We start from the raw sequence: 25,265 nt of genomic DNA on the forward strand, positions 1-25,265 counted from the left end.
ATCAAAATTAGCTTGTGGAAGTTCTGATTCGTTACCTTCTTTTTTTCTCTTATTTTGGGCCTATAAATAATGATCTATTATCTGACTCTTATTTGGTGTGAAACTGAATTCAAATATGTATCTCTTTAGTTAAAACTTTTTTAGTTCTGAGATATGATGAAGTTTCACTTTTCTTAATAAAACTGAAAAGACTAAATTGGAACCATTCATTTAGTTCTTGAAAATATGTTAAACATGATGCATGAGTGGCATACATAATTTTATACCTCATTTCACCTCATTGGTCTTATTTGCATACTTTTAAACCCAAAAAATAGAATTGAAGCCAGTTCTTTTATTTGTCTTCCTAGGAGATCTTACATGCCCATCTCTTTTTCGCTGAATGCCAGGACGACAATTAGATTTGCCCTCGAAATAAAAGGGCATAACTATGAAGGTTTTTCTCATGCAGAGAGAAAGGAGGAAATCTCAGTTCAGATTTGGTCAATTCTGTTACTTTCTTCTTTTGATAATGTATTAAATCAATTAGACATTTTTTTCCCGTTACTCTTATTGAATTGAAATCCTAGTGATGAAAGAAATGGCCAGAAAAAATGAAACATTTTTAATGTCCCTTTAAAGTCCCTTGCTATTTATTATTTCTAGTTCTATTTCATTTTGAATAGTCTTTGATTAATCAAGAATTATTTACAGCCCTAAGTTAAATCATGAACTATAGTTAATAATACAGTTATAAAAATTTGTCGTCAATTTGTTGATGTTGATGATTAGATGTTCTGCACTGATAATAATAGGATGGTGTATAGGAATTCTGTATTTTATGCATGATTGTTCTGTAACCCACAACATCTCTAATAAAAAAATTATGATTAGGCCCACATGTGTTTAAGATTAATAATTTAACTTGTATAAGTATTCAGAAGTCTTTGATAGCAATTAGCTCCGAACTGATAGTGTTTTAGACTGCAGAGAGTTATAGAAACTTGTTATATATTAACATTTAGACAGGAGATGATTTGATCTTTTTGATCCAACTCTAAATCTGATCAGTATAAGCAGGTATAGGGTTTTGAAGGAGTGGGGCTCTATTTGAGACCAGTTTATTTCCTTGTTAGTTAACTTCTTTTGATCTGGATAGAACGTAATAGTTTCATAAAAGCCGTAAGGAAATTGGTAGTTTGGCTAATATTTTAATTCTCTGTTCTACAAAACATGCGTAGTGGCTGTTTTGTAACCCATCCTCAGTGAGTGTCTTGGCACTAGCCCTTCTTTGATCTTAACCAGACTTCTGAGAATTTATCTAGATAACAGTATCTTTGAGCAACGTTTCTTGCTTAGTTTCTTTAGTTAATGGTTTAGTCATTTATAACTGGTATTAATAATAGTTGTGAGTAAATTTTCCACAGGCATATTGCCTCAAACATTTGGTTTTGGAGCTAATATCAATCACATCAGGAGGTCATCACATTTGATCACAAGATTAGAGGTTGAAATTCCGCACTTTACCCACAGGTCTGTTGAAAATGTTCTTGAAAAAGTCAGTGACTAGTATCATGTCCAAAGACTTATTTTAACGCTTAACTCAAATCATAAACAAGTTGTACTTCTAATAACTTGAGATTTTTGTGAAGTGTGTAGAATCATAGATTTCTGGACTCTGAAACTGTACTAGCAGTTAACCTAGCTTTCAAAATTATGGTGGAAAAGCTTATAAAAGTGGTTCTAAGGGCTTTATGGGAAAGGAGAATAAGAAGAAACTTTTAAAGATGACTGATAGGAACCTAACTTAAAATTTATCTGAAGTTAGAGTTTGGGCCTTATGAGAGAAGCAAAAAGGTTGCATTTGGACGTCTGATTCCCTTAGGGTTTACTGCCCCTTTGCTTATTCATGTTAAGGCAGTTCTGATGACTTAGTGATTTATGGTTTGTTAGGTTGGAAAGAAAGAGGAAAAAGAATAGTCTAACTTCTCTCCCTTGTTTCTCAAAGCTTCTCAGCACTCTTGGGTAGTTGTTGGCATAAATAAATCATGAGTAGTTGATAAATTACTAGAGCAAGTAGCCATAGGTATCTCATCTCCAGGAAGAGCCTGTCGCTCAACTTTTTCTGGCTTATTTTGCTTAGTCAAATGGACAGCTGGGCTTCATTCTGCTTTCAGAGCAGATCTGATCTGAGTTTGCTTTTTTATTTTAGAAGAGAATGCACCCTTTAGTAATCTAATCTTTCTGTAGTTTTATGGGCCTTCTAAGTTATGTTAGTTGGAGACCCAGAATTTTTAGTAGGGAAATTAAAGAGAATTCAGTAGAATGTAGCTAAATTTTGGTGGATTCATGATATCGCTTTTCAGTTTGAAGTCTCTTATGGGCTTGTTCATGTTTTTCCTTAAGTAGCTCAGTGGTCAACTTCAAGCTTGTATTCCCCATATCCTATCTCCCCCTTTCTATTTTCTTTAGTCCCTTTACCTTCTAGCTTAGAGTTTCTTTACCTTTTTGTGCTATAGACCCATTTGTAATCCTGAAAAGCCTATAAACCTATTCTCAGAATAATTTTGTTTTATTCATAAAGTAAAATATGTAAGATTACAAACAAAACCATATTTAAATATGGTTAACGCATTAAAACAATTTTACATTAGTTATGTGCTTTTTAATGCATTAAAAAACAAGATCTAGAATTACGCCTAATAACTACTCTAATTTTGAAACAGATGAACATAAATGATATTTTGAGATCTACCAGAACTGTAAAATTGTATATAAATACCTAATTTCTATTATAGTCTCAGGTACTGCAATTACTACTATAGTTTGTTGCCTATCTTTATGATTAAAGAAAATTCTGAATTTCAGTTAGAGTTTAGTGAAAATAAAATTGTAATTTTATTTCCAACTGAGTTCACAGACCCCCTGAATTCTATGACTCATGGACCCCAGCATAAGAACCTCTGTTTTAGCTCTTTAAGTTATGAGAGGGCAGCAGTATTGTAAAATCATTTGGGTTAGTCAAATAGTCATTCATTTTTTAAACAAAGATGCAAATTCCCAAGTCCCATGGAACATTGAATGACTTCACCCAAACATGTATGCTTTTAGTGCATCTCTGCCATTTTTTAAGTATTGTGATGGGAAAGGGTTCACTGCCTGTGGGAGGCACAATAATGCCCCCAAAAGATGTCCACATCCTAATCCCTAGAATCTGTTCATTTGTTAGGTTAGATGACAAAGGGGAATTAAGGTTGCTAATCAGTTGACCTTATGATAGGAAAATTATCCTGCATTATCTCACATGTATGCTTAAAAATAGAGGAAGAAAGGCACAGAAAAATGCAATATTGGAGGATGGGGGCCACTAGCCAAGTAATATAAGTGGCTTCTAGAAACCGGCAGGGGTAAGGAAATGAGTTTTCCCCTACAGCTCCAGAAAGGAATCTGGCTCTGCTGACACCTCGATTTTATACCCAGTAAGGCAGACATGTGTTAGACTTCTGTGGTGCTGTAAGGTAATGAATTTGCCTTGTTCAAGCCCTTGCGCTTGGGTAATTTGCTGCAGCAGCAGTAGAGAACTAATAAACTGCTCTACCATGCTCATCTTTTTCCTGTAAGTAAAGCTGGCAAAAGGAGGAGTATTTCATGCCAAAGTCTTCCCAGAGTAATTTTTTAAAGACCATGTGGTTTCCCTGTTATCATCTGGGTATAGTTCCTGGAGTTGACTTATTCCTAATTTTCCATGCCTTGCTACACATTAGGGTAATCACAACTCCTTAGCTCCACAGTGCCTTTCTAAAGTATGTTAATTTTCCCAGGGAAAATTGAGTACTCAAGTTCTGAAGCAGTGTTACTTTAAAATTAATTTGGATTGCAGTAGAGAGTTTTAACAATACCTACCCTTTACAGATCCCTTGAAAGTAGCAAAGGGTTCTGTTTGGAGCAAAGACCAGTTGAGCAACAAGAGGAAGACTCAAACTGGTTAACCTAAAGGGAAGTGACTAAAATCACAGTAGGACTTTTCAATGTTGAATGGCTGTCAGCTCTGAGAGGCAGCAAACCCACTTCTCTCTTTCCCTGAGCTAAGAAAATTGTGTTAGCAGCCTTGGCCTCATGGTTTGGGGCCGGAAGTTGTGCTCTGTTGCTGGAAGAACTTTAAATGGATTTATCAGTGGAACATCCTGCTAGAATTAACAACCAAAGGGAGTCAGCAAGTATTGGATAGCCTAGCCTAGAATTCTATCCTTAAAAGAATGAATACTTCCTTTTAGTTAAACAAAAAAAAAAAAGAAGGGTGGAGGAGGCAAGGGGAAGTATATGGGTTTTATGTATTACATCACAAACACTGTTTTCATCGCAGAAAATAGTTTTATCCATTGCCTAGAAATTTAGCCCTTACGTACATTATAAAGCAAGGCCTGTTTTTAGTATTGATTTTAGGCACTTGTAATCAGTGTGTCACCTCCCTTCCCCCACAAATAAATGCTACCCAAAATGAGTCCTTCCTAAAATTTTAATTGATGGTTTAAAATTAGCTCTTTTTTTTTACATGGGGAGACACGCGGGAATCTAACCCGGGTCGCCGGTATAGCAGGCAAGAACTCTGCCAGTGAGTCACCGTGGCCCGCCCCAAAATTAGCTTTTTAATGTAATTATAAACTATATATTTTATATATAAATTATACCTCAATAAAGCTGATTAACAATTAGCCTTTAAACTTTATGCATAATGTTATAATGCCCAGGTGGTATGTATTTTGATGACAAATAATCTATTATTATGGACTCTAGTTTCATGGAAGAATTATTTTTTAATAGTACTATGTGAATGTAGATTACCATGAGCAGGGTTCTATTTTCTCTTGTCCTTAAAAGTGATTCTGCTCAGAATAAAATTAACAGTACTGAATTGTATACTTGAAAGTGGTTAGACTGAGAAATGTTGCACATATGTTACTACCATAAAATGTTTTAAAAAGATAAGTACCTCAAGTATCAAAACAAAACAAAAACCCTCAAGCACCCCCCCCTACCAGAAGTGTCTGCTCAGTTTTTTTTAGATCTGATTTTAAATAAAACTTGAGAATGTTATGCCTTGAAGGGCAGCTATGTGCTGGGTACTCTTCAGCCTAAAGAAATAGTCGTAGTTTATCTAATGCAAATCAAAATCAATAGGCTGAAATTAAACTTCATAAGATCAAAATTCAAATAAATATGAAAAGAGATAAAGATTACGTTGGGTCGGGGTACGGTACAATATTCCAGAGAGAGGTTAACCAAGTTCTTATGTAAGAATCACACATACATGTAATTAAGTAAAGGAGGGAACATCAAGACACATCACTGGGATTCGGATGACCAATAAACATAGGAATATAAGAGCCATCAAATACAAGGTTTTTACAATCAGTCATCTTGGCAAAGATATAACAAAGAGAATGTTTTAATGTTGCTAGGGTCCAGCACTCATATACTTCTAGGGGTGGAGTGGGGGGTATAAATTGGTAGTCCTTCTGGAAGGCAGTTTAGCAGAGCCTTTGAAAATTTAATGCCCAATAATTGTACTTAAGAATCTCTACCATGTGGTCCATATTTTAAAACTTCAACTTCTGTGTGAGACCAAAGGGAGAGAGATTTATTTGGTGCACAATTTATATTTTGGGTAGTGCATTATCTAATTTAAAATGTGTCATCAGTTTATTTGAACACCATAATTACATGGAATCTTGAACAGGGCATGAGATCTTGTTGGTTTGTATAGGTTATTGTGATACCCCAATATATTCCAGAGTAATTTGGGCAGAGAATAAAAAAATATTTGCAAAGTCCCCTTGGGGAACTAGGGAGAAGGGAATGAATATTAAACTTCCCCGTCTGGGGAGTTCCTCATATTCTCGCAAGCAGTGGGGACAATCAATACAATAGGCTGAGCCTTCGATCTTGGTGTTTGACCATATGAAACTTATTTCTGCAAAGGATAAACTAAGCCTGCTTGTAATTATGGCTAAAGTCACCCCCAGAGAAACTCTTTTTAGTTGCTCACATGTGGCCTCTCTCTGAGCCAACTTGGCTGATGAACTTACTGTCCTCCCCCACTCCCCTATGTGGGACCTGACTCCTAGGGGTATAAATCTCCCAGGCAACCTGGGGGACAGGACTCTTGGGATGAGCTCGGACCAAGCATCATGGGATTGAGAAACCCACCTTAACCAAAAGGAGGAAGAGAGAAATGAGACAAAATAAGGTTTCAGTGGCTGAAATTTCAAACAGTTGAGAGGTTATCCTGGAGATTTTTCTTCTGCATTACATAGATATCCCTTTTTAGTTTATGGTGCATTGGCATGGCTAGAGGGAAGTACCTAAAACTGTTGAACTGTGTTCCATAGCCTTGATTCTTGAAGAAGATTGTATGATTATATAGTGTTTACAATGTGACTGTAAAACCTTGTATCTGATGGCTCTTCTATCCTGGTTATGGGCAGATGAGTAAAAATATAAGGAAAAATAGATAATAGGGGAGGATAAAGAGGAAAAAAAATTGGGTAGATTGAAGTACTAGAGGTCATTGAGAAGGAGAGGTAAGAAGTATGGGATGTAGAGTTTTTTCTTTTTATTTTTCTGGGGTGATGCAAATGTTCTAAAAATGATCATAATGATGAATACACAACTATGTGATGATATTGTGAGCCATTGATTGTAAAATGTGGATGGACTGTGTGTGTGTGAAGATTTCTCAATAAAAAAATTCAATAAATGGTGCTGCAATAACTGGATAGTCACATGGAAAAATGATGAAATGTGACCTCTGCCATATGTTTATAACAACATTAATAATAATAATCCAATCGGTAATTTAAAAAAAAGAATCTATACCATGGAAATAATCAGATAGAGACTTACATTTAGGGGTGGATATCACAGCAATATTTGTGATGGTAAAAACCTGGAAACCATCTAAATGAACAGCCTTAGAGAAATGATTATGTTGTGGTATATCCATACAGTGGAGAGTTAAGTCACTAAAAGTGATATTTTTGTACTACTCTTAATGACATGAGAAAGTGCTTACAGAGGGAGAAAACAGGAAACAAAGTTTTACATATGCAGAAAATCAAATGTTGTAAAAGAACTACAGGGGAAAGATTAGGCTAAGTATACTAATCAGTCTAACTATTCTTGAGCTCTCTTAGAAGATAACCTTTAATGGTGGTTTAGGGATGGTATCTCAGACAAAGTCTGAGGAACAGTTTTCTATTCTCACAGGTAGTTGTTACATAGTTTACCAAGGGAGCGCTAGTCTTTGCTTTTTTGTGGTCCGCTAGAAGAGAAAGGTAGTTTTCCTAGTTGTCACTAAAATATCCCTCCATCTGGGTGTGTCTATTCTGATTAGTACAGGGAAAAAACAATATGCTGTTCTAACCTTGTTCCAGAAATTGATCTTAGCCATTAACCTCCAAGTTTAGATGGAGATTAGATCAGAAATATACGCTGTTTTTATTCATCTCGGTATTCAGAAGTGGGTTCTTACAGACATTTAAGAAGAGGCCTAAAATCTAATCTGTGCCTTTCTTGTTGCTTTGGTCTTCCCAGGAAGCTACTAGTAAATTATATTTGTGTACATATATCCTTAATGAATTTAGGATTTTAGTATCTCCTAGATGGAGGCTAGTGTCAGTAGTTAACTGAATATGTGATTGCTATAGTGTACAACAGTATGTGAAGAAAGATGTTTGGCAAGTGTTTACCTTGTTTATTGTTTTCTTTTTCATTGCAGTGATTTTTGTTTTGAGATTGTGGAAGTAACTGAAGCACAGAATCACTGTCTCTAGCAGTTGGTATAATGTTTAAGCTTATATAACTAAGTGCTCATTAAACTTTATTAGCATAGAAAAGTTCTAGTAGAAGTGTTGCTTGCTAATATAAATCTAAATGTTGGTAACAGTTTCTTTCCCCAGGGTTACCTCAGTTTGGGGATAGAGCTGTTTACATGGCAAATTCAGAGTACCCAATAGACCTGTCATTTTACTTTATTCTGTTGGTCAGAAAACGCCTGTCTCCATGGAACAAACTCCTTCAGATTTATTAATGAAATGTTTCATAAAAGTTTCCTTAAGTCAGATCTTATAACTAATTTGACCCTAGGGTCTAACTCTAGAAATCCTGAAGAGCTGCATCATGCCTTTGAAACCAGATTCCCAGCTTTCTGTTCATGTTTTGCACAATCTGGCTGTGTTCATTCTGGCACTGGTCTAGGGGGCCCACCCTACCCTTGTTTGCAGCAGATCATGTGTGCTTAATAAAGGCCAGGAACTGATTGTATTTTCACCATGTGCCCACTAGGCTAAGCATGATTGATTTTTATTTTCCTAGCCTAATTTGGAATTTGGTTAAAGAGTATGTTTGTGTTATAGTTAGGTAGAAAAGAGAAGCTATTCAAAAACAGCATTAGATGTAAAGCATTACAGCTTCTTTCCAGTCAGGTGGGTCAGTAATGTCCACATAGTTAAGAGTTTAGCCAAGGTCTCAAAGTAAGCTAGGATCAGAGCTTCAGTTCTGGGCTCTGGAGTAGTGTCCTGGTCACTAGAAATATTAAAGGCCATCAGCTAAGCAAGATAAATGTATTTGGGCAGGTTCTTTTGAAAATTATCTGTGTGTACATATACCCTTATTGGTATCAAGTCCTTTGTGGTAGGACATTCCAGCAAGGTTATGGTATTAGAAAATTAACCCTAAGTGTATGAATTTATTTTAGTTCTGTGATTCCTTGGGCAGCATTAACATCACTAATAATGATTTACTTTAAGAGACCAGAGAGTTGAACTGACTCTGTTGGGTGACCTTGTCTTTCCCTAACCACATGAGAGTGACTGAGGGATGCATTTAAAGTTGCTTCCTAGGCAGGCTGGGTTTGTTTTTAATGCTATAGTTTTTTTTCACAGTATCTGTTTGTTTTCAGAGTAAGCCCCAGTCTCCAAAGAGAACCACTTCACGTCTTCCTATCAACAATGGTTCCAAAGAAAATGGGGTCCATGAGGAACAAGACCAAGAGCCACAGGATCTCTTTGCAGGTAAGTGTGGGCTCAAGACTTAAACTAGGAACCTTCTAAATGGCTTTGCTAAATTGATCAATTGCAGTAAAAAAAGAAAGAACAAGTATCCTGCATAACTCCTTTTGTAGCGTATTATTGCACAGGATTCCAAACATTGTAAAATACAGGCCCTGCCATCTTATAGATTTAAGGAGTAACATAAATATACAGTTGTTTAGAATATGGGTTAAATAAAGTATTAAGCGATAATAGAAATGTGGCCAAAGGAATGGCAGAAATACTAGGTAACAGGAGCACATTAGAGTATGTGGTCACTGATGAAAGCAGGGACTTTAGGTTTTTATGACTAAAACTCATAGTAAGAAATACATTTTGGCTTATGAACCAAAATAAATACGTACTTATATAAAACTGAAACAAAAATTTTATCAAATGACTTGCCCTTGCTACTTCTGATCAATCTTAAATTTCTGTTTCCTTTTTTTTTTTTTTTTTTTTTTTTTACATGGGCAGGCACCGGGAATCGAACCGGGTCTCCAGCATGGCAGGCGAGAACTCTACCTGCTGAGCCACTGTGGCCCAACCTCCCTTTTATTTTTTTAATGTTCTTTGAACCCTTTTGAATTTACTTCATAATCCACCATGACTTATCACTGGGAGTTAGAAAAATGCCAGTCTTGATCAGCATTTCTCAGTCTTAACACTGTTACCATTTTTGACTGTTTGGGGGGACTGCCCTATTCTCAACAGGGAGTGATTTTACCCTCAGAAGACATTTAGCAATATGTGGGGACATTTTTGATTGTCATAACTGGGAAGGAAGTGCTCCTGGCAGCTAATAAGTAGAAGCCATGGATGCTGCTAAACATGCTGTAATACTCAAGATAGTCCCTCACAACAAAGAATTATCCAGCCCAAGATGTCAGTAGTGCCAAGATTGAGAAACCCTGGTGTAGAGTGATCCTGGAAGGATGCCCAGAAATGGCAGGATTTATGTAGGAAGAATGGAGAACATGTACCAGTGGTTGGGGAGTAAGTATAAGGTGTATTTGAAGGTCAGTGAGTAAACTTGGTGGACCAAAGCAGGGGCTTCTAGAGAAGCCATGAAGTTAAGACTGTTAATGTAGTTGGGAACAGGTTTAGATGAATTTTACACATCAGTAATTAGAGTTTAACTTTTCATCCTAGCACTAAGTGAGAGCCCTTGGGAGTTTTGAATAAGAAAAGTGATATGGGCAAAGTAATGTTTTAGGAAGACCAGTCTAGTGGAGTTTTACAAGATGAATTGCGGTGGATAAAGACTGGAGACTTATCAGAAGGTAACCACAAATTAGTTCAAAAAATGAAACAGCAAAGGCTGAAATTAAAGCAGAAGGAAAGATAAATACTTTTCAAAAAGGAAATCAACAATATCTGGTGCTAGTGATTGAATATAGTATAAGTGTCCAAAAATGAGACTCCAAGGCAAGATTTCAGGTTCAAGGATTTGGGAGGAAAATGGTGCCATTAATAGAATCATGTTCTAAAGAAGAAACTGGTTTTGGGGGGGGAAATGTGCTTGAGTTTCAGTATTTTAAGAGTGAAATACAAAATGAAATGCCTAGAAGTCAGTTGGAAATTTGGTACTCTTATCTGCAGAAAGAGGGTGGAGTGGAACTGGAGAAATGGTATCATCTGCCTAGAGGTGGTAATGGAAACTGCCATGTGAATGAGATACTGAAGTGAGAATGGTGGGGAAGGGGAAAGACAAGGGGGCCAAGAATAAAGTCTTGAGAGGACTGTCACATTTTAATTCTGGGAGGAAATTTCTAAAAGATATGAAAGGGAAGAGGAGGTTAGAAGAAATACAAAGATTTAAAAGATTTCCCAATCCCTTTTCATTCCTGAAACTTAAAAAGCACACTGTTCATTCTGGTAATGATTGTTTTTTGGATAAAGTTTTTGGAGGAGAAATGCAAATAATGAATTGTTTTTAATGATATAGCAGATTGAAAAGAATGTACATTTTCTGTCTTTGTATCTTTAACAATTTTTTTTTTAAAGTTAGACCATGGACTTTAATAATACAGTTATAAAAATGTGCTATCATCAGTTGTAACAAATGTTCCACATGAATGCAGAGTGTTGGTGGTGGGGCAGTGTGTTCATCTACATACAACCCAATCATGGGTCAACTGAGATCTTAGCGTGATCTTATAGGAAAAGAGCATATAAATATTAAGAACAAGGAGTCATTTGTATTATTCTTAAAAAAGACATATTTTGCATTGTTATCAGTTTTATTCTACAAGGACACCTCTACCCCTACAGAACTGTAAAATAGCCTGGTCAATAAGAAGTCAAAATATTTGCATGATTGTGCTCTAAACCCACGACTTCTCTAAATTAAAAAAAGCAAGTTTATACTTACTGCGGTTGAATACAAAGTCAGGAGTTTGTAGTGGAACTAAAGATAGTAAAACATGATGCAAAAAGCAGTGATATATCAAGTTGGGTAAATAATTAATTATAGGTTATAGTTTAGCTTGTTTTAAGTATTAGTTTTTAGCACTTAATAATATTTGATATTATGAACACTCCTTTCCAGTCTTGGTGAAACGGCAGGGTGCAACTTTCTAAACACTATTGTTGAGATGATCCATATGGCCATAAAATCCTTAGTAAAAATGAGTACGCTAATCCTGTTCTAGTTTGCTAGCTGCTGGAATGCAACACACCAGAGACAGATTGGCTTTTAATAAAAAGGGATTTATTTCATTAGTTCTTCAGAGGAAAGGCAGCTAACTTTCAACTGAGGTTTTTTCTTACTTGGAAAGGCACAGGGTGATCTCTGCTGGCCTTCTCTCCAGGCCTCTGGGTTCCAACAACTTCCCCAGGGTGGTTTCTTTCTGCATCGTCAAGGGCCTGGGCTGAGCTGCGAGTGCTGAGATTAGGTATGCCAAGCTGCTTGGGCTGTACTTTGTTGAGCTCTCTCATTTAAGCACGAGCCAATTAAATCAAACGTCATTCATTACAGCAGGCACGCCTCTTAGCTGACTGCAGATGTAATGAGCAGCAAATGAGGTTCACTACCATTGGCTCATGTCCACAGTAACAGAAGTAGGTACCTTCACCTGGCCAAGTTGACAACTGAATCTAACTACCGCAAATCCCATTAGAGTTAATGCACTATGCACAAGATTTTTTAAAGGAGGAGGATAACAGGCTATTCTAATCTATTCCAGTACAATACTGGGTAGATTTTTGACTTCTTATTGACTAGGCTATTTTATAGCTCTGTAGGGGTAGAGGTACCCTTGTAGAATAAAACTGATAACAATGCAAAATATGTCTTATTTGAGAGTAATACAAATGACTCCTTGTCCTTAACATTTATATGATCTTTCCTATAAGATCACACTAAGATCGCAAGTGACCCATGATTGTGTTGTATGTAAATGAAAAGATGGAGGATCTTTTTTAGGCATATAGTTATTACTAATGAGGATTTTTATTTATTCCATTACCCTACCTGTTTCATAAGCAATTAATACCTGCCTCACTATTAAGAAAGGAACATACAGTAGTTATAGAAAGAAATATCTACAATGAGACATTTAGTTTAGGACTTGCGTAGATTCTTAGATGATTTAGATATTGACTATGAAAATTTTAATATTCTGATTTTATTTTTCACATGATTAGTTTAGCAATGATCAGAGCTGCTGTGATGAAGCCCAAAGGCTTTTTCCTTTACTGTTAAGAGTTCAAAGAAAAAAGCTTTTTTAAATGTAAGTTTTGGCATCTTTGTCAACTGAATTTCAGTAGAAAATTCAAAGTTCTTTAAAAGGCTTTTAGTAACACTCTATTAAGCCAAAGATTTTAAATGAGCAGAGTACCTCCTGTTTCCTTTCCAAAAGCATTTATCAACCTAACACTTATGTGAGACCTGCATAATGTGAAAATCCTAAACATACTTCAGCTGTTTTCTTCAAAGAATTCTAACATCCTGAAATGTTAATTATAACATTTTTTTCTTTTATAGTTCCACAGGAGGCTCAGATTATATTACTGCTTCTCTCCCTTTCCTGCTAGGGATTAGGTTGCATTTCTACCAGTGATACAATCTTGTTTGCAAACCTGATTCATATCTGATGTTCAGAGCTCTGATAGGACAGTGTTGCCTAATAAACCCCCTCTCTTAACTCCAAATAAATATCTAAAGAAGAAAAATAAGGCTAAAATTGAATACCTAGTGAATAGGCCAAGCCTAAGTGAATATTTATTGTTTTTCTTTCTTAAAAAGAACTGTTTGATCTGTTCAGATTTTGAACTTCTAGCTCCATTGCTCCAAGTTCAGAGAGTATATTCATTTTATTTGCCTAAAAATGGCACATAATGCTATTTAAAAGTTCCCTCTATGATGAGTAAAAAAATAAGAACAAAATAAGGAGGGTGGATAAGAGGTTAAAAAAAAAATTGCATAAATTACAATACTAGTGGTCAGTGAGAAGAAGGGGTAAGGGGTATGAGATGTATGGTCTTTTTATTTTTCTGGAGTGATGCAAATATTCTAAAAATGGTCACGGTGATGAATACACAGCTATGTGATGATATTGTGAGCCGTTGATTGTATACTTTGGATGGACTGTATGTGTGTGAAGATATCGCAATAAAAATACTAGAAAAAACAAAAAAAGTTCTCTCTTTGGAATACTTAGGGAATGAGTCACTTTGCTCAGTGAGTTTTTCCCCATGATGAAATGTGGCTCTTAAGCACTTTTTTTTTTTTAACTGTTTTGATTAGAAAGATTTTCAGATATTATATGTCTTCTCTCCCCATCTCCCTCCCACCACCCCTTCTCCTGCCTTGGACAGCATATATAAAACATATATAGATCTTCTTTGCAGAAAGATCTAAATCCATAATTGTGAACAGTTCTTAAACTCTGCTAAAATAACGTTGCTGTCCTCGAGTGTGGTAAACAGTGCCCTTTTCCTAGTATCACTGTATCTGATCCATTTTTTTCTAGCTTCTAGTTTTCCTCACTTTTCATTTGACATCGGTTTTTACTCAGTGTACCTGCTTCTGTCACTTTGGTTTGTAAAAGCAGATAACCAAACTTACCCATTTTTTTTTAAAGTTTTAACAAGAATAAATAGTATTCATGCAATAAGTTCATGAAAGAATACTCTTAAGAATAAAATAAATCATCACACTTATTTTGACTTTGTAGTCTTTTTGCTTTATCTTACCTTCTTTCCTGAATTCTAGGTAGGAAAGGGTAGCCAAGTAGTTGTGTTTGGAAAGAAGAGGGGTTGTTATACTAAGTCTGTGCTAGAAGAACGTCCCTCCCACCCCTTTTAGCCAAGTAAAAATTTCAAGATTCTTCTTCTTATACTCTGAGAATGTCTAAATATTGAAAGTGGTTACTATCTTTCTTGTAAATCTCTTGGCCTATAGAACTTATGTTTGGCCAAAGACCTGTTGACCTTGGTTTTACAATATTAATTTTTTTTAGATGCCACAGTGGAGCTATCCTTGGACAGCACGCAAAATAATCAGAAGAAAGTGCCAGCCAAAACCCTCATTTCTCTTCCTTCACAGGAAGCCACAAGTTCTAAGTCCCAGCAAAGCTGTGAGGAGGTAAGAATCTATATTATTGTCTTGTTTCTTTTGGATTTTTAGGACTGATTGCTGCCAGTCTGAGGGCCAGTTGAGGTTGGACTGTGAAAAAATATTTATGGCCCTTGAAATAGACTTTTATGGTTAATGGACAGCCAAAATCCGATAAAAGACTCTTTCATGGGTAGAGTATCTATTGCCTGGAGGAAAGCATAAAGGCTTTTAATGGTCACTAATAATACCTAGTGTCTGAAGCACCTTTATTCAGGAGCATAGTCTCTCAACATTCCTTCCTTAGGCTGAAAGAGGCAAGTCTTCCAGAATCCAGGAACCATTCAGTGTGATCAAAATAATGTTTTAAGGGAATAGATGTAACAAAGACCCATGAGCTGGCTCCTAGCTTAAAATCATGGGTGTTGGTTCATTGGAATTGTTCATTGTTGGATTGTTGGTACATGGAAGGATCCATCTTGATTTAATGATACTGATAGTTGATATAGAATAAAATTATAGCCTTTTTTGTATCAACTCTTATGATTTGTTTTTTCTTTTAAAAGCTAGAGGAAGAAGAACAGGAGGACCAGTTTGATTTGACAGTTGGTATAACTGATCCTGAGAAGATAGGTAAGTGCTCTTGGGACAACTTTTCATTTTAGGCTGTGGCTGTGGAAAACGTAATTAGCTAATTTCTGGAATTTTACCACCAGAGCTGAGCCAGTGAACATGAAGTACTTCATCATTATTTTTCCTGTAAAGTTATGCCCCTTGCTTTGCTGATAAGGCCAGAAACAAACAGTAGTTACGCAGTACTTTCTTTAGGCTTTTCCTGGCTTTAAGAAGAAGAATCAAAGATATCAAAAACTATTAGAATTCCTTTCTAAAAATCCAAATATTGCCTTCTCCCACAGAATTGAGGAGACCATTTTATTCTCTTTAGAGATCATAAATTCCATTTAAGTACCTTAAAAACACATTGTAAAATTTGGGGGTACTAAACTTACGTTTCCCTTAAGGAGTTTGATATTCTTGTTACATATCGTTTGTAAGATACTCTCAGTGTCCTGATGAGGTGGGAAAGTCTTTCATAGGTAAGAGACTAAAGGACCCAGGCTGAATATTGGTCAAATTAGATTTTCAAAAAGCACAACGCTTAACTGTAGCCAGAATTTGGGTTTTCAGAAAGGTTTCTCCTTTCCCAAGCATCTGAGAAATATTAGTGAATAGAGAACAGTAGACCTTCACTTGCCTTATTCCAGGTATCGTCCCTTACAGAAAGGCTATGCAGAGCCTAAACAGGGGGATTTTTCATGAGAGGAAAATGTAATTTCCAAGCCTCTCATTATTCTAAACCAGGATGGAATTTATGCAGTCTAATTAGATCTATACCAAAATGGTTTGTTACTAAACTGTTTTTCTTTTCTTAGACTGAAGTAGCTTTCCTATTCAGGCGTAGAGTGGTCCAGGGTAGAGTGTGGACCAGAATTTTGAATCATTACATGTCTAGGAGTTTCTCTTGCCTCTCTAATAGTTGTGGATATTCTCTGAGCATATTGATGTTGAGCAGTTATTATCTGCTTTAAATCCTTGGTGGAATAAGATAATAATTAATATTAATTATTTTAATATTTAACGAGCATGATGTTTGAACCATGAGAGGGGAATAATGAAAACATCGTATGGATCAGATTTATTTAAACACAAATCACAGGTAGTAACCTCTTATCACACCATAGTCTAGATTCCCAGCTGTGTTGTTTTCAAGAAACCAAATACCTAAACCGTATTCAAGGTCTGGTAATAACAAGAACTCTTCTTTGTGTGGACTGTTCATTCAACACATGCTTCTCATTCTCCACACATCTAAATAGATTAGAATCCTGCTTCTACCAAGATATTCTTTGTACAGTCTCGGTAATTTGCATATGCTGTCTTCAAGTCTCTGAAATTATTTGGGAAATTTCCATGAACTTCAAGACTGAGACATTATTAGTCCATTTCCAGATCTTTTTTGCTTTGTACATACATTCAGGTTTGTCCCCTTTCACATACGTTGCCTTTGTAAACAACTGACATGCAGATAAAGTTTCTGAAGATGTTTTATATATGCTTGCACTTAGACTTTTCCATAATTGCAGGCACTAACTTATGGGGTTGACCTTTAGGCCAATTAGCTATGATATTCTAATAATTATGATATTCAAATATGAATAAAATTTTGAATATAAATTTAGATTTTTTTTGTCTTTCATCATATATACATCTATAGTGATAGTGGTATTAAGCGATGTAAAGTAAATGGTTTAGAAGAGAACTAAAGGTGGCAGTCAGAAGAAAGTAATTTCTAAGGCTTAGCTTAAAATTTCCATAGTATGCTCTTTTGGTGGCAGTTGGAGAGGTAGAGAAGGCAAGCCCTTTATTCTGTTTCTCCATTTTCTTGGTATAAAGCATTCATTTCCAGCCATCTGCTTGAAACCAGGTTGCAATATTTGATCCCACTGATACAGTACTATCCCTTCTTTCCCTAGTCTCTCAAACCACAACAGTCTGGAGCTTAAGCACCTAGTAATTGTTTACTGAGTCTTCCTATTTAGTGTGGAGAGGAATCAGGGGTTGGGAGGTAGAGAACAAAAACCAACTGAAACACCATATAGCCCAGCACTGTAACTGTGTCTTTATAGATTACAAAGTATGTCTTTTCAGTGTTCAGGGAGTGGGTGGTGCCATTATCTTCCTAAGTGGTCTAGGTCAGGAGGAAAACAGTGGCTAAATCTCAAATTATATAACAATCAAAGGCTTTTTCTGAGAAATAATTACTTCAGGAAAGGAAGATTTGCATGACATCAGGCAGCCAAAGTGTCTTCCTACCAGACCCTTAGCTCTGGGTGAACACGCTAGATCAGAGAGGTCAGTGTCCCCAGCACCAATGGAAGGGGCCTCAAAGAGCAATCTGAGCCCAGAGCTAGCCTAGGGTGGAACCACTTGTTTCCTTTTACATCAGTTGCTTCCTTCTCCTCCTTTTGCTTTATACAGCAACAGAATTGTTTGGTTTTGGACAGATGTGTGTAACCAGCCCAAATATTGGCATGGTAACAACTGATGGATTGTCAGTATCCAGTGCTGCTTTGTGGAGGATATAAATGGAGCCTGGCTTTGGAACAGGGAGCTGACTCTCTTGTCTAACTCAGACTGGACCCCAGCCAGCATCTGCGGGGGCATGGTATGAATCACAAAGGCCCTGAGGCAAAATAGGAACTAGATTTTAGGATAGCATATTATACTTGGAGTTGAAACAAGTATCCCTTCTTATACAGGGCTCCTGTGGTTTATGGGTCCTGGTTAAATGTTAGCTAGATAAACACTGCTTTGGTTTACAGAGTAATCCTCTCTTGCTTTCTTGTTCTCCCACAGGAGATGGTATGAATGCCTATGTAGCCTACAAAGTTACAACACAGGTGAGTCCAAGTGACCCTGCTTATGACCACCTTAATAGTCTTGGATGCTCATACCAAGAAGATCATTATTGAGATTATACTGGGTATCTCTTCAGTTTCCTTGCCAGCATCTTCCTTCATGGTTAGTCAAGGTGGAGCAAGCCTCTAGCTAGCCCCTTGGTTATCTCATCTGGGTATTCTGGACTACGCCTTTGTAATTTTCTTTGAGAGAGCTAATACTTCAGTGTGAAACTTTGTGAGTTAAGACATCTGGTATAGCTCCATGTCTCTTAGGAACTACGTGACTTAGAGCTAATTTAGTAGATTGCCCCAAACTTAGAGTAATCACCTGTTTAAAAGTCCTCAGTTCTTCTGAGATTTCATACACAGAACTGCTTTTAATACTTTGTCTAATAAGTTTACTACTCAGGCCTGATCTTTTTATTAAATATTACTACATATGAAACTTGCAAAATGCCATGTAAACAATGAAGCATAGTAAATTGAAACCCTAAACTTACCTGCATCTTTTTTTTCCATAATTTTTGAAATTATTTTTAAAGTTTTTTTTATTAGAGAAGCTGTGGGTTTACAAAACAATCAAGCATAAAATTCAGGATTCCTATATACCATCCTGTTATTAACACCATGCATTGGTGTGGAACATTTGTTACACATTTGAACCTTATGTTTAACCATGAACCATAGTTAATAAAAATTTTTATAATTATTAACTATAGTTCATGGTTAAACATAAGATTCACTGTTTGTATAGTGCAGTTCCATGGATTTTTTTAATAATTTTTTTTCTCTTACCATATGTACAACCTAACATTTCCTCTTGTAACCACATTCAAATATATATTTCAGTGCTGTTGATTACATTCACAGTGTTGTTCTGCCATCACCACCATTCATTGCAAACACACTCCCATCGTTCTAAATAGGAACCCTGTACCTGTCATCAGCCTTAAGATCACTTATCTTGCATGTACTTATGTGTGCCCTGTCACATCTTCCGCCTTGTATCTTAGAGACAACCACTTTTGTGAGTAGTCTCTCACTTCCTTTATTGAAAAATCTTCACATATGTATCCCTAAACAATATATTGGTTTGCTATTTTTTTTTTTACATGTTCAGGTACTGGAAATCGAACCTGGGTCTCTGGCATGGCAGGCAAGAGAACTCTGCCTGCTGAGCCACAGTAGCCCACCCTTTGCTTTGCTTTTGAGTATCATAAAAATGGCGTCATGCTAGAAACAGTGCTTTCTTAACTTAGCATTATTTTTTAGACCCACCTATGCTGTATATAGTTGTAGTTAGTCCCTTGTGTGAATATACCATAATATATTTATCCATTTTCTGGTCATAAACATTTGTCTTATTTCCAGTTTTTGTAATAACAAAACATTCTCATACATGTCTCCTAGTGCACAAATAGAAGAATTTATATAGAGTATATGATTAGGAATAGTTTCCTTGGGTCATAGATAGTACAAATGTTGAACCTCCCAAGGAAATGAAAACTGTTTTCTAAAGTCCTTGTACCAATTTGTACTCCTGTCGGCTGTGTGTAAAAATTCCCATTGATTTACTTTCTTGTCTACATTTGAAAAGTTCTCCCTTCTTCAAGTTACCTATCTGGTGAGTATAAAATTATCTCTCATTGTGATGTAGGCCTAGTCTTTTTCACTAGATGTTTCCTTTGTATTGTTGCTCTACTATTTGTTGGCGTGCCTCCTGTGAGCTCTAGCTGCTATGACACTTCAGAGGTTAAAGTGTTACCAGCTTAGACATTTCATTTGATGTCCCCTAGAAGTACTGTTTAGTTTATCTTTAGTTTATCCACTTTAATTCCAGCAGCTAATACTCCTAATAAGTCAGTGCAGGATGAATGGGTTATAGGTGACTGTAAAGCTAGAATTCAATATCTGTTTCCTTTAGAACAAGGGTTTTTAACCTGGGGGTGAAACTGTGTTTGAATTTAATTGGTTGCCTTTGCAATCCCTTGTATTTTATTTTATGCTTTTAAAATCATTATTCTGAGAAGGGCACATTGGGCTTTTCTGGGCTGCCAAAAGGGGCTTTAGCTCAAAAACGTTTAAGAGGCTCTGCCTTGAAGAAATTTGTCAAGTGAGTAAAGGGCACAGATCTGAGAAATGGATTCCTTTAAAGTCCGAGGGATGGCTTTCAAGATACTCATTCATACCTTATTTGGAATGAAATAGCCTTGTGTTTTTTTTTTTTTGTTTTTTTTTTTAATGACCCCAAGACGAGCTTACCAATGTTCAGAAATAAACAGTTTGCAGTAAAAAGAAGATTCAGCGATTTTCTGGGTCTTTATGAGAAGCTTTCAGAGAAGCACTCTCAGAATGGCTTCATTGTCCCTCCTCCACCTGAGAAGAGTCTAATAGGTAAGGCTGTGGTCTTTGATTCTATTGGGTTTTTTCTTTGCATTCCTTGTTTTTTTAATATAGTTACTGCTTGCTATATGAGACTACTTCTATTAACAGTGTATAATCTTGTGGTTTAAAAAGACATCTCTGCATTTTCGTATATATCACTTGTGTCTAGAGAAATAGTCACTATGTTTGTTTTTGTGGGTTTTTTTCTTAACATTTTTTATTGTGAAACATAACATATATACAAAACAATAAATTTCAAAGTACATTTTAAGAAGTAGTTATAGATTTCAAAGTTTGGTATGGTGGGTTACAGTTCCACAATTTCAGATTTTTCTTTCTAGATGTTCCAAACACTGAGAGTAAAAAGAAATATCTATGTAATGATTCAGTAGTCATACTCATTTGTTAAATCCTAACTTCTCTGTTATAACTCCTCCTTCTCCTTTAATTCTTCTCCCAATCTTTAGGAATATTTGGGTTATGCCTGTTCTAACTTTTCAGTTAGAAAAGAGGTTTCGACAACTCGGGATAGGAAGATGGAATGGTTAATGTTCTTGAAGAGACTGACACCTCTGGGTTTCAGGACTTATCTGGCCTAGGAGCCATCTGAGGGTTTAGGTTTCCTTAGCAGTGTTTTTTTTATTTATTTTTTATTTTTTACATGGGCAGGCACCGGGAATCAAACCCAGGTCCTCTGGCATGGCAGGCGAGCATTCTTGCCTGCTGAGCCACCGGGGCCCACCCTTTTTTTTTTTTTTTTTTTTAATTTAAGCAGTGTTTTATAGTACTGCCTCTTTGTGTTTCCTCCTGTGGACTTTTTTATTTTAATTTTTATAGATTTGTCCTTTTTTATGTTGATTTATTATTATTTTTGCTTTTTAAATTTTTTCGTTCCAGGAATGACAAAAGTGAAAGTTGGGAAGGAAGATTCTTCTTCTGCAGAATTTCTTGAAAAACGGAGGGCTGCTCTAGAGAGGTAAGTGTCATAAGTTACAACCATTTTCCTGAAAAATGTGAAAACAAGTGGAAAGCTAAAACAGGTTTAATAGATATTCTCTCAAGTTAGTTGAGCTGAAACTTGAGTGAATTAAATATTCCTATCTATGTATTATCTCTAACCTTTCCTAAGTTCCACATTAGAGACAGGTTTTGTTGTTTTTCCTTTCCCCGTCCTGTAAGGGCATCATATTCTTATTCTCTTGGACAATCAAATATGAATAGCTCTAAAAAAAAAAAAAAAAAGAATGACTAGCTCTGAAGTCTTTCTCTGATCAGTTATTTTCTTGTCCTTTTTGGAAATGTGAAGACTATGAACTCAAATGTGCTTATAAACTGACACCTACTTAGGTTCCTTATCTGAGGACATTTTCACATAATGAAAGACATGATGTCCCTATCAAAATTGTATGACACCCAAAACCTTGTGAGGCCCTATTAACAGATAATTGCTTATCTTTAGGTACCTTCAGAGGGTTGTGAATCATCCTACAATGTTACAAGACCCTGATGTCAGGGAGTTCTTGGAAAAAGAAGAGGTTAGTATTCTACAAACTTAATTTCATAATTTTTGTTTGCCCCTAGTGAAATTAAAATGTTTTAGCACTTAACATGTATATATATGTATATACCAGACTCTATCTTATTTGTGGGTCCCCCAAGAGTAATAAGTAGTTTTCAACCTTTGATATAAAAGAAGTTCTTTCCTTGTAGTCAAAAGTCAGATAAATTAAAAAAAAAAAAAAAAAAGAAAAGGCAACTGGTTGCAGAGGTCAAATTTACCCTAGTTTTATCTGACTGGATCAGCACAATGATCCGTTTGGCAAGTCCTTGGTGTGTCTTTCATAGGTTACTATTTGGCTCAAATTGAATGCCTATTTTTGTGCAAGGAGCTAAGGGGCTTTGGTTCAAAAACACTTAACACAAACCTCAGAACTGGCCTATAGAAAAAGCATTGATTAAAGTGAACAGTCGTTTTCTATAGGTTATGCATAAGCTATTCATGATTATGAAAAATTGGAAGACAGACCAATTGCTAACAAGTGGGGAATTAAGTAAAATATATCAATAAAACAAATACTTTGTTCTTATCAGCCACAGAAAATGTACAGAAATGATAGTACATCAAAGCATAATTTAAAAAATTACAGAAAGCAAACATGAAATAGTATATAGATGTCAGCTATAGAAAAAATAAAAGTCTCTAAGGATAAGGATCAAAGAAACAATGAAATAAAATAGTGTTTTCTCTCATAGGAAAGAAAAATAGAAGGAAATAAGTGACAGGGCAGGACTATTTTAAAAAATTTTAAATCAATTTTATTGAGGTATAATTTACATAGAGTAAATGCACCTGTCTCAAGTGTTCAGCTTGATGCATTTTAACAAAAGTATATACCTGTATGCTCTAAGAAATTTTTCCCAAGAATTTTTTTAATCAAGTTTATTAAGGTATAATTTACATACAGTAAAATTCATGGGTTTTAGTGAGTTCAATGAGTTTCAGCAGATGCATATAGTTGGATAACCATCTCCACCAAATACTTACAATTTAAATTATAATTTGCAAAAGGAAGTTTCTGTAAGGCATGAAGGAAATGCCTTCCCTCTCTCTTCAAGCCACAGAGAGAATCTTTCTGCCCCTACACAACTGGCTTTCCTGTACAGTGGAGACTTTGTGAATTATTCATAGCTATTACCAGCTTGTTCTCTTCTCTGTTAATATGTATCTTTCCATGAAGTTTTATTTCTAAAAAATACTTTATTTATTTTTTAGTTGTGGTTAAATATGCATAATATGAAAATCATTTTAAATTTAATCACAATTCTTTGACATTAAGTACAATGATAATACCTCATAACTTTGACCACTATCTATTTCCATGCTATTTTCATTATTCCAAACCAAAACTCATACTCATTTAGTAATAAATCCCTAGTCTTTTCTCCTCCCACCCCTGCTTCCCCCATTCTGCATTCTGCCTCTATGAATTTACTTAGTCTAAGTATTTAATATAAGAGAAATCATACAATATTTGTCCTTTTGTGTTTGGCTAATGTCAATCAACATGATGTCTTCTAGATTCATCCATGCTCTAGTATGTACCAACACTTCACTTCCTTTTACAGCTGTATAATATTCCATTGTATGAATATACCACATTTTGTTTATCCATTCATCTGTTGAAGGACATGGATTGCTTTCACCTTTTGGCACTTGTTAATAGTGCTGCAATGAACATTGGTATACAAATAGCTGTTCAAGTTCCTATTTTCAGTTCTTTTGGGTATATGCCTAGAGGTAATATTGCTGGGTCATATAATAATTTTATGTTTAACTTTCTGAGGGACCACCAGACTGTTTTCCGCTGTGGCTGCCCCATTTTACAGACCCACCAACAATGCAACAATGTATGACTGTTGGTGTTTCTTTGCATCCTCATCAACACTTACTATTTTCAGCTTTTTAAGTAATAGCCATCCTAGTGGATATAAGGTGGTAACTCAATGTAGTTTTAATTTGCTTTTCTCTAATGACTAATGATAGAATATCTTTTTATATACTTATTGGCCATTTGAATATCTTCTGTGGAGAAGGATGTATTAAAATCTTGGCTCATTTTTTAATTGGGTTGTTTTTGTTTTTGTTCTTGGGTTGTATTAGTTCTTTATATATTCTGGAAATTAACCCTTATCAGATATATGACTTCCAAATACTTTCTCCCATTCCATAGGGAGTCTTTTCACTTTCTTGAAAATGATCTATGATATACAGAAATTTTTAAAATTTTGATGGAGTCCATTTTATCTGTTTTCTCTTTTCTTGCTTGTGCTTTTGGTGTAAAATTTTAAAAATCCATTGCCCACTACAAGGTCCTGAAGTTATTTCCTGATGTTTTCTTTTGAGAGTTTTATGTTTTAGCATTATATTTAAGATTTTGATCCATTTTAATTAATTTTTGTATATGGCAAGAGATAGGGGTCCACACTCATCTTCTGCATGTAGATTTCCAGTTGTCTCAGCACCATTTGTGGAAGAACTATTCTTTCCCCATTGAATGGACTTTGTGTCCTTGTCAGAAATCAGTTTGCCATAGATGTATTGATTTAGCTCTGGATTCTCAATTCTATTTCTTTGTCTTTGTATTTATCTTTATGTCAGTACCACACTGTAGTTTTCTTCTAAGTTTTAAATAAGGATGTGTGAGTCCACCAACTTTGTTCTTATTTTTTGAGATTATTTTGTCTATTCAGGACCCCTTGCAAAACTATGAATTTTAAGGGTCAGCTTTTCTATTTATGCAAAAAAGGATGCTGGAAGTTTGGTAGGAATTGCATTAAATTTGTAGATTGCTTTAGGCAGTATTGATAGCTTGAAAATATTAAGTTTTCTAATTCATGAACATGGGCTGTCTTTTCGTTTATTTAGATCTTCTTTATTTTCTTTTAGAAGTGTTTTATAGTTTTCAGTGTAGAAGTCTTTCACGTCCCTGGTTAAATTTGTTCCTAGGTATTTTATTCTTTTAGATGCTATTATAAATAGAATTGTTTTCTTGATTATTTTTCAGATTGTTCATTATTTTGTTTTTATTTTTATATTGTTGTTTAATTTGCATATAATATGTATTTCTCTAATGGCGAAAATAATACTAAGTTTGTGGGGTTTTTTCCTCCAAAATGAATTTTTTTCAATAAAAATACTTTAAATCTTCTAATTCATCCTCTTGGCATTTCTAAATCCATTCTTCCTTTCTACCCCATCATCCCTACCTCATACCACTAGAGCAGAATTTG

General features: G+C 35.5%; 1 protein-coding gene across 8 annotated transcripts in view; it reads left to right on the forward strand.

Moving 5' to 3' along the window:
* SNX1 (sorting nexin 1) overlaps window positions 1-25,265 on the forward strand; it is a 49,227-nt gene that overhangs the window by 5,306 nt on the left and 18,656 nt on the right. For 7 of the 8 annotated variants that reach the window (XM_077128172.1, XM_077128169.1, XM_077128170.1 and 4 more), the window contains exons 2-8: window positions 8,939-9,050; window positions 14,534-14,658; window positions 15,195-15,261; window positions 18,046-18,089; window positions 20,342-20,483; window positions 21,372-21,450; window positions 21,934-22,009. In XM_077128172.1, coding sequence (XP_076984287.1) covers window positions 8,939-9,050; window positions 14,534-14,658; window positions 15,195-15,261; window positions 18,046-18,089; window positions 20,342-20,483; window positions 21,372-21,450; window positions 21,934-22,009 — 645 coding nt within the window. Of the gene's footprint in view, window positions 1-8,938; window positions 9,051-14,533; window positions 14,659-15,194; window positions 15,262-17,758; window positions 17,855-18,045; window positions 18,090-20,341; window positions 20,484-21,371; window positions 21,451-21,933; window positions 22,010-25,265 lie in introns of those variants that run through there. The other variant, XM_077128176.1, reaches the window with a different exon arrangement.

This window comes from Tamandua tetradactyla, chromosome 14 (assembly GCF_023851605.1).
Source record: "Tamandua tetradactyla isolate mTamTet1 chromosome 14, mTamTet1.pri, whole genome shotgun sequence".
NCBI lineage: Eukaryota > Metazoa > Chordata > Mammalia > Pilosa > Myrmecophagidae > Tamandua > Tamandua tetradactyla.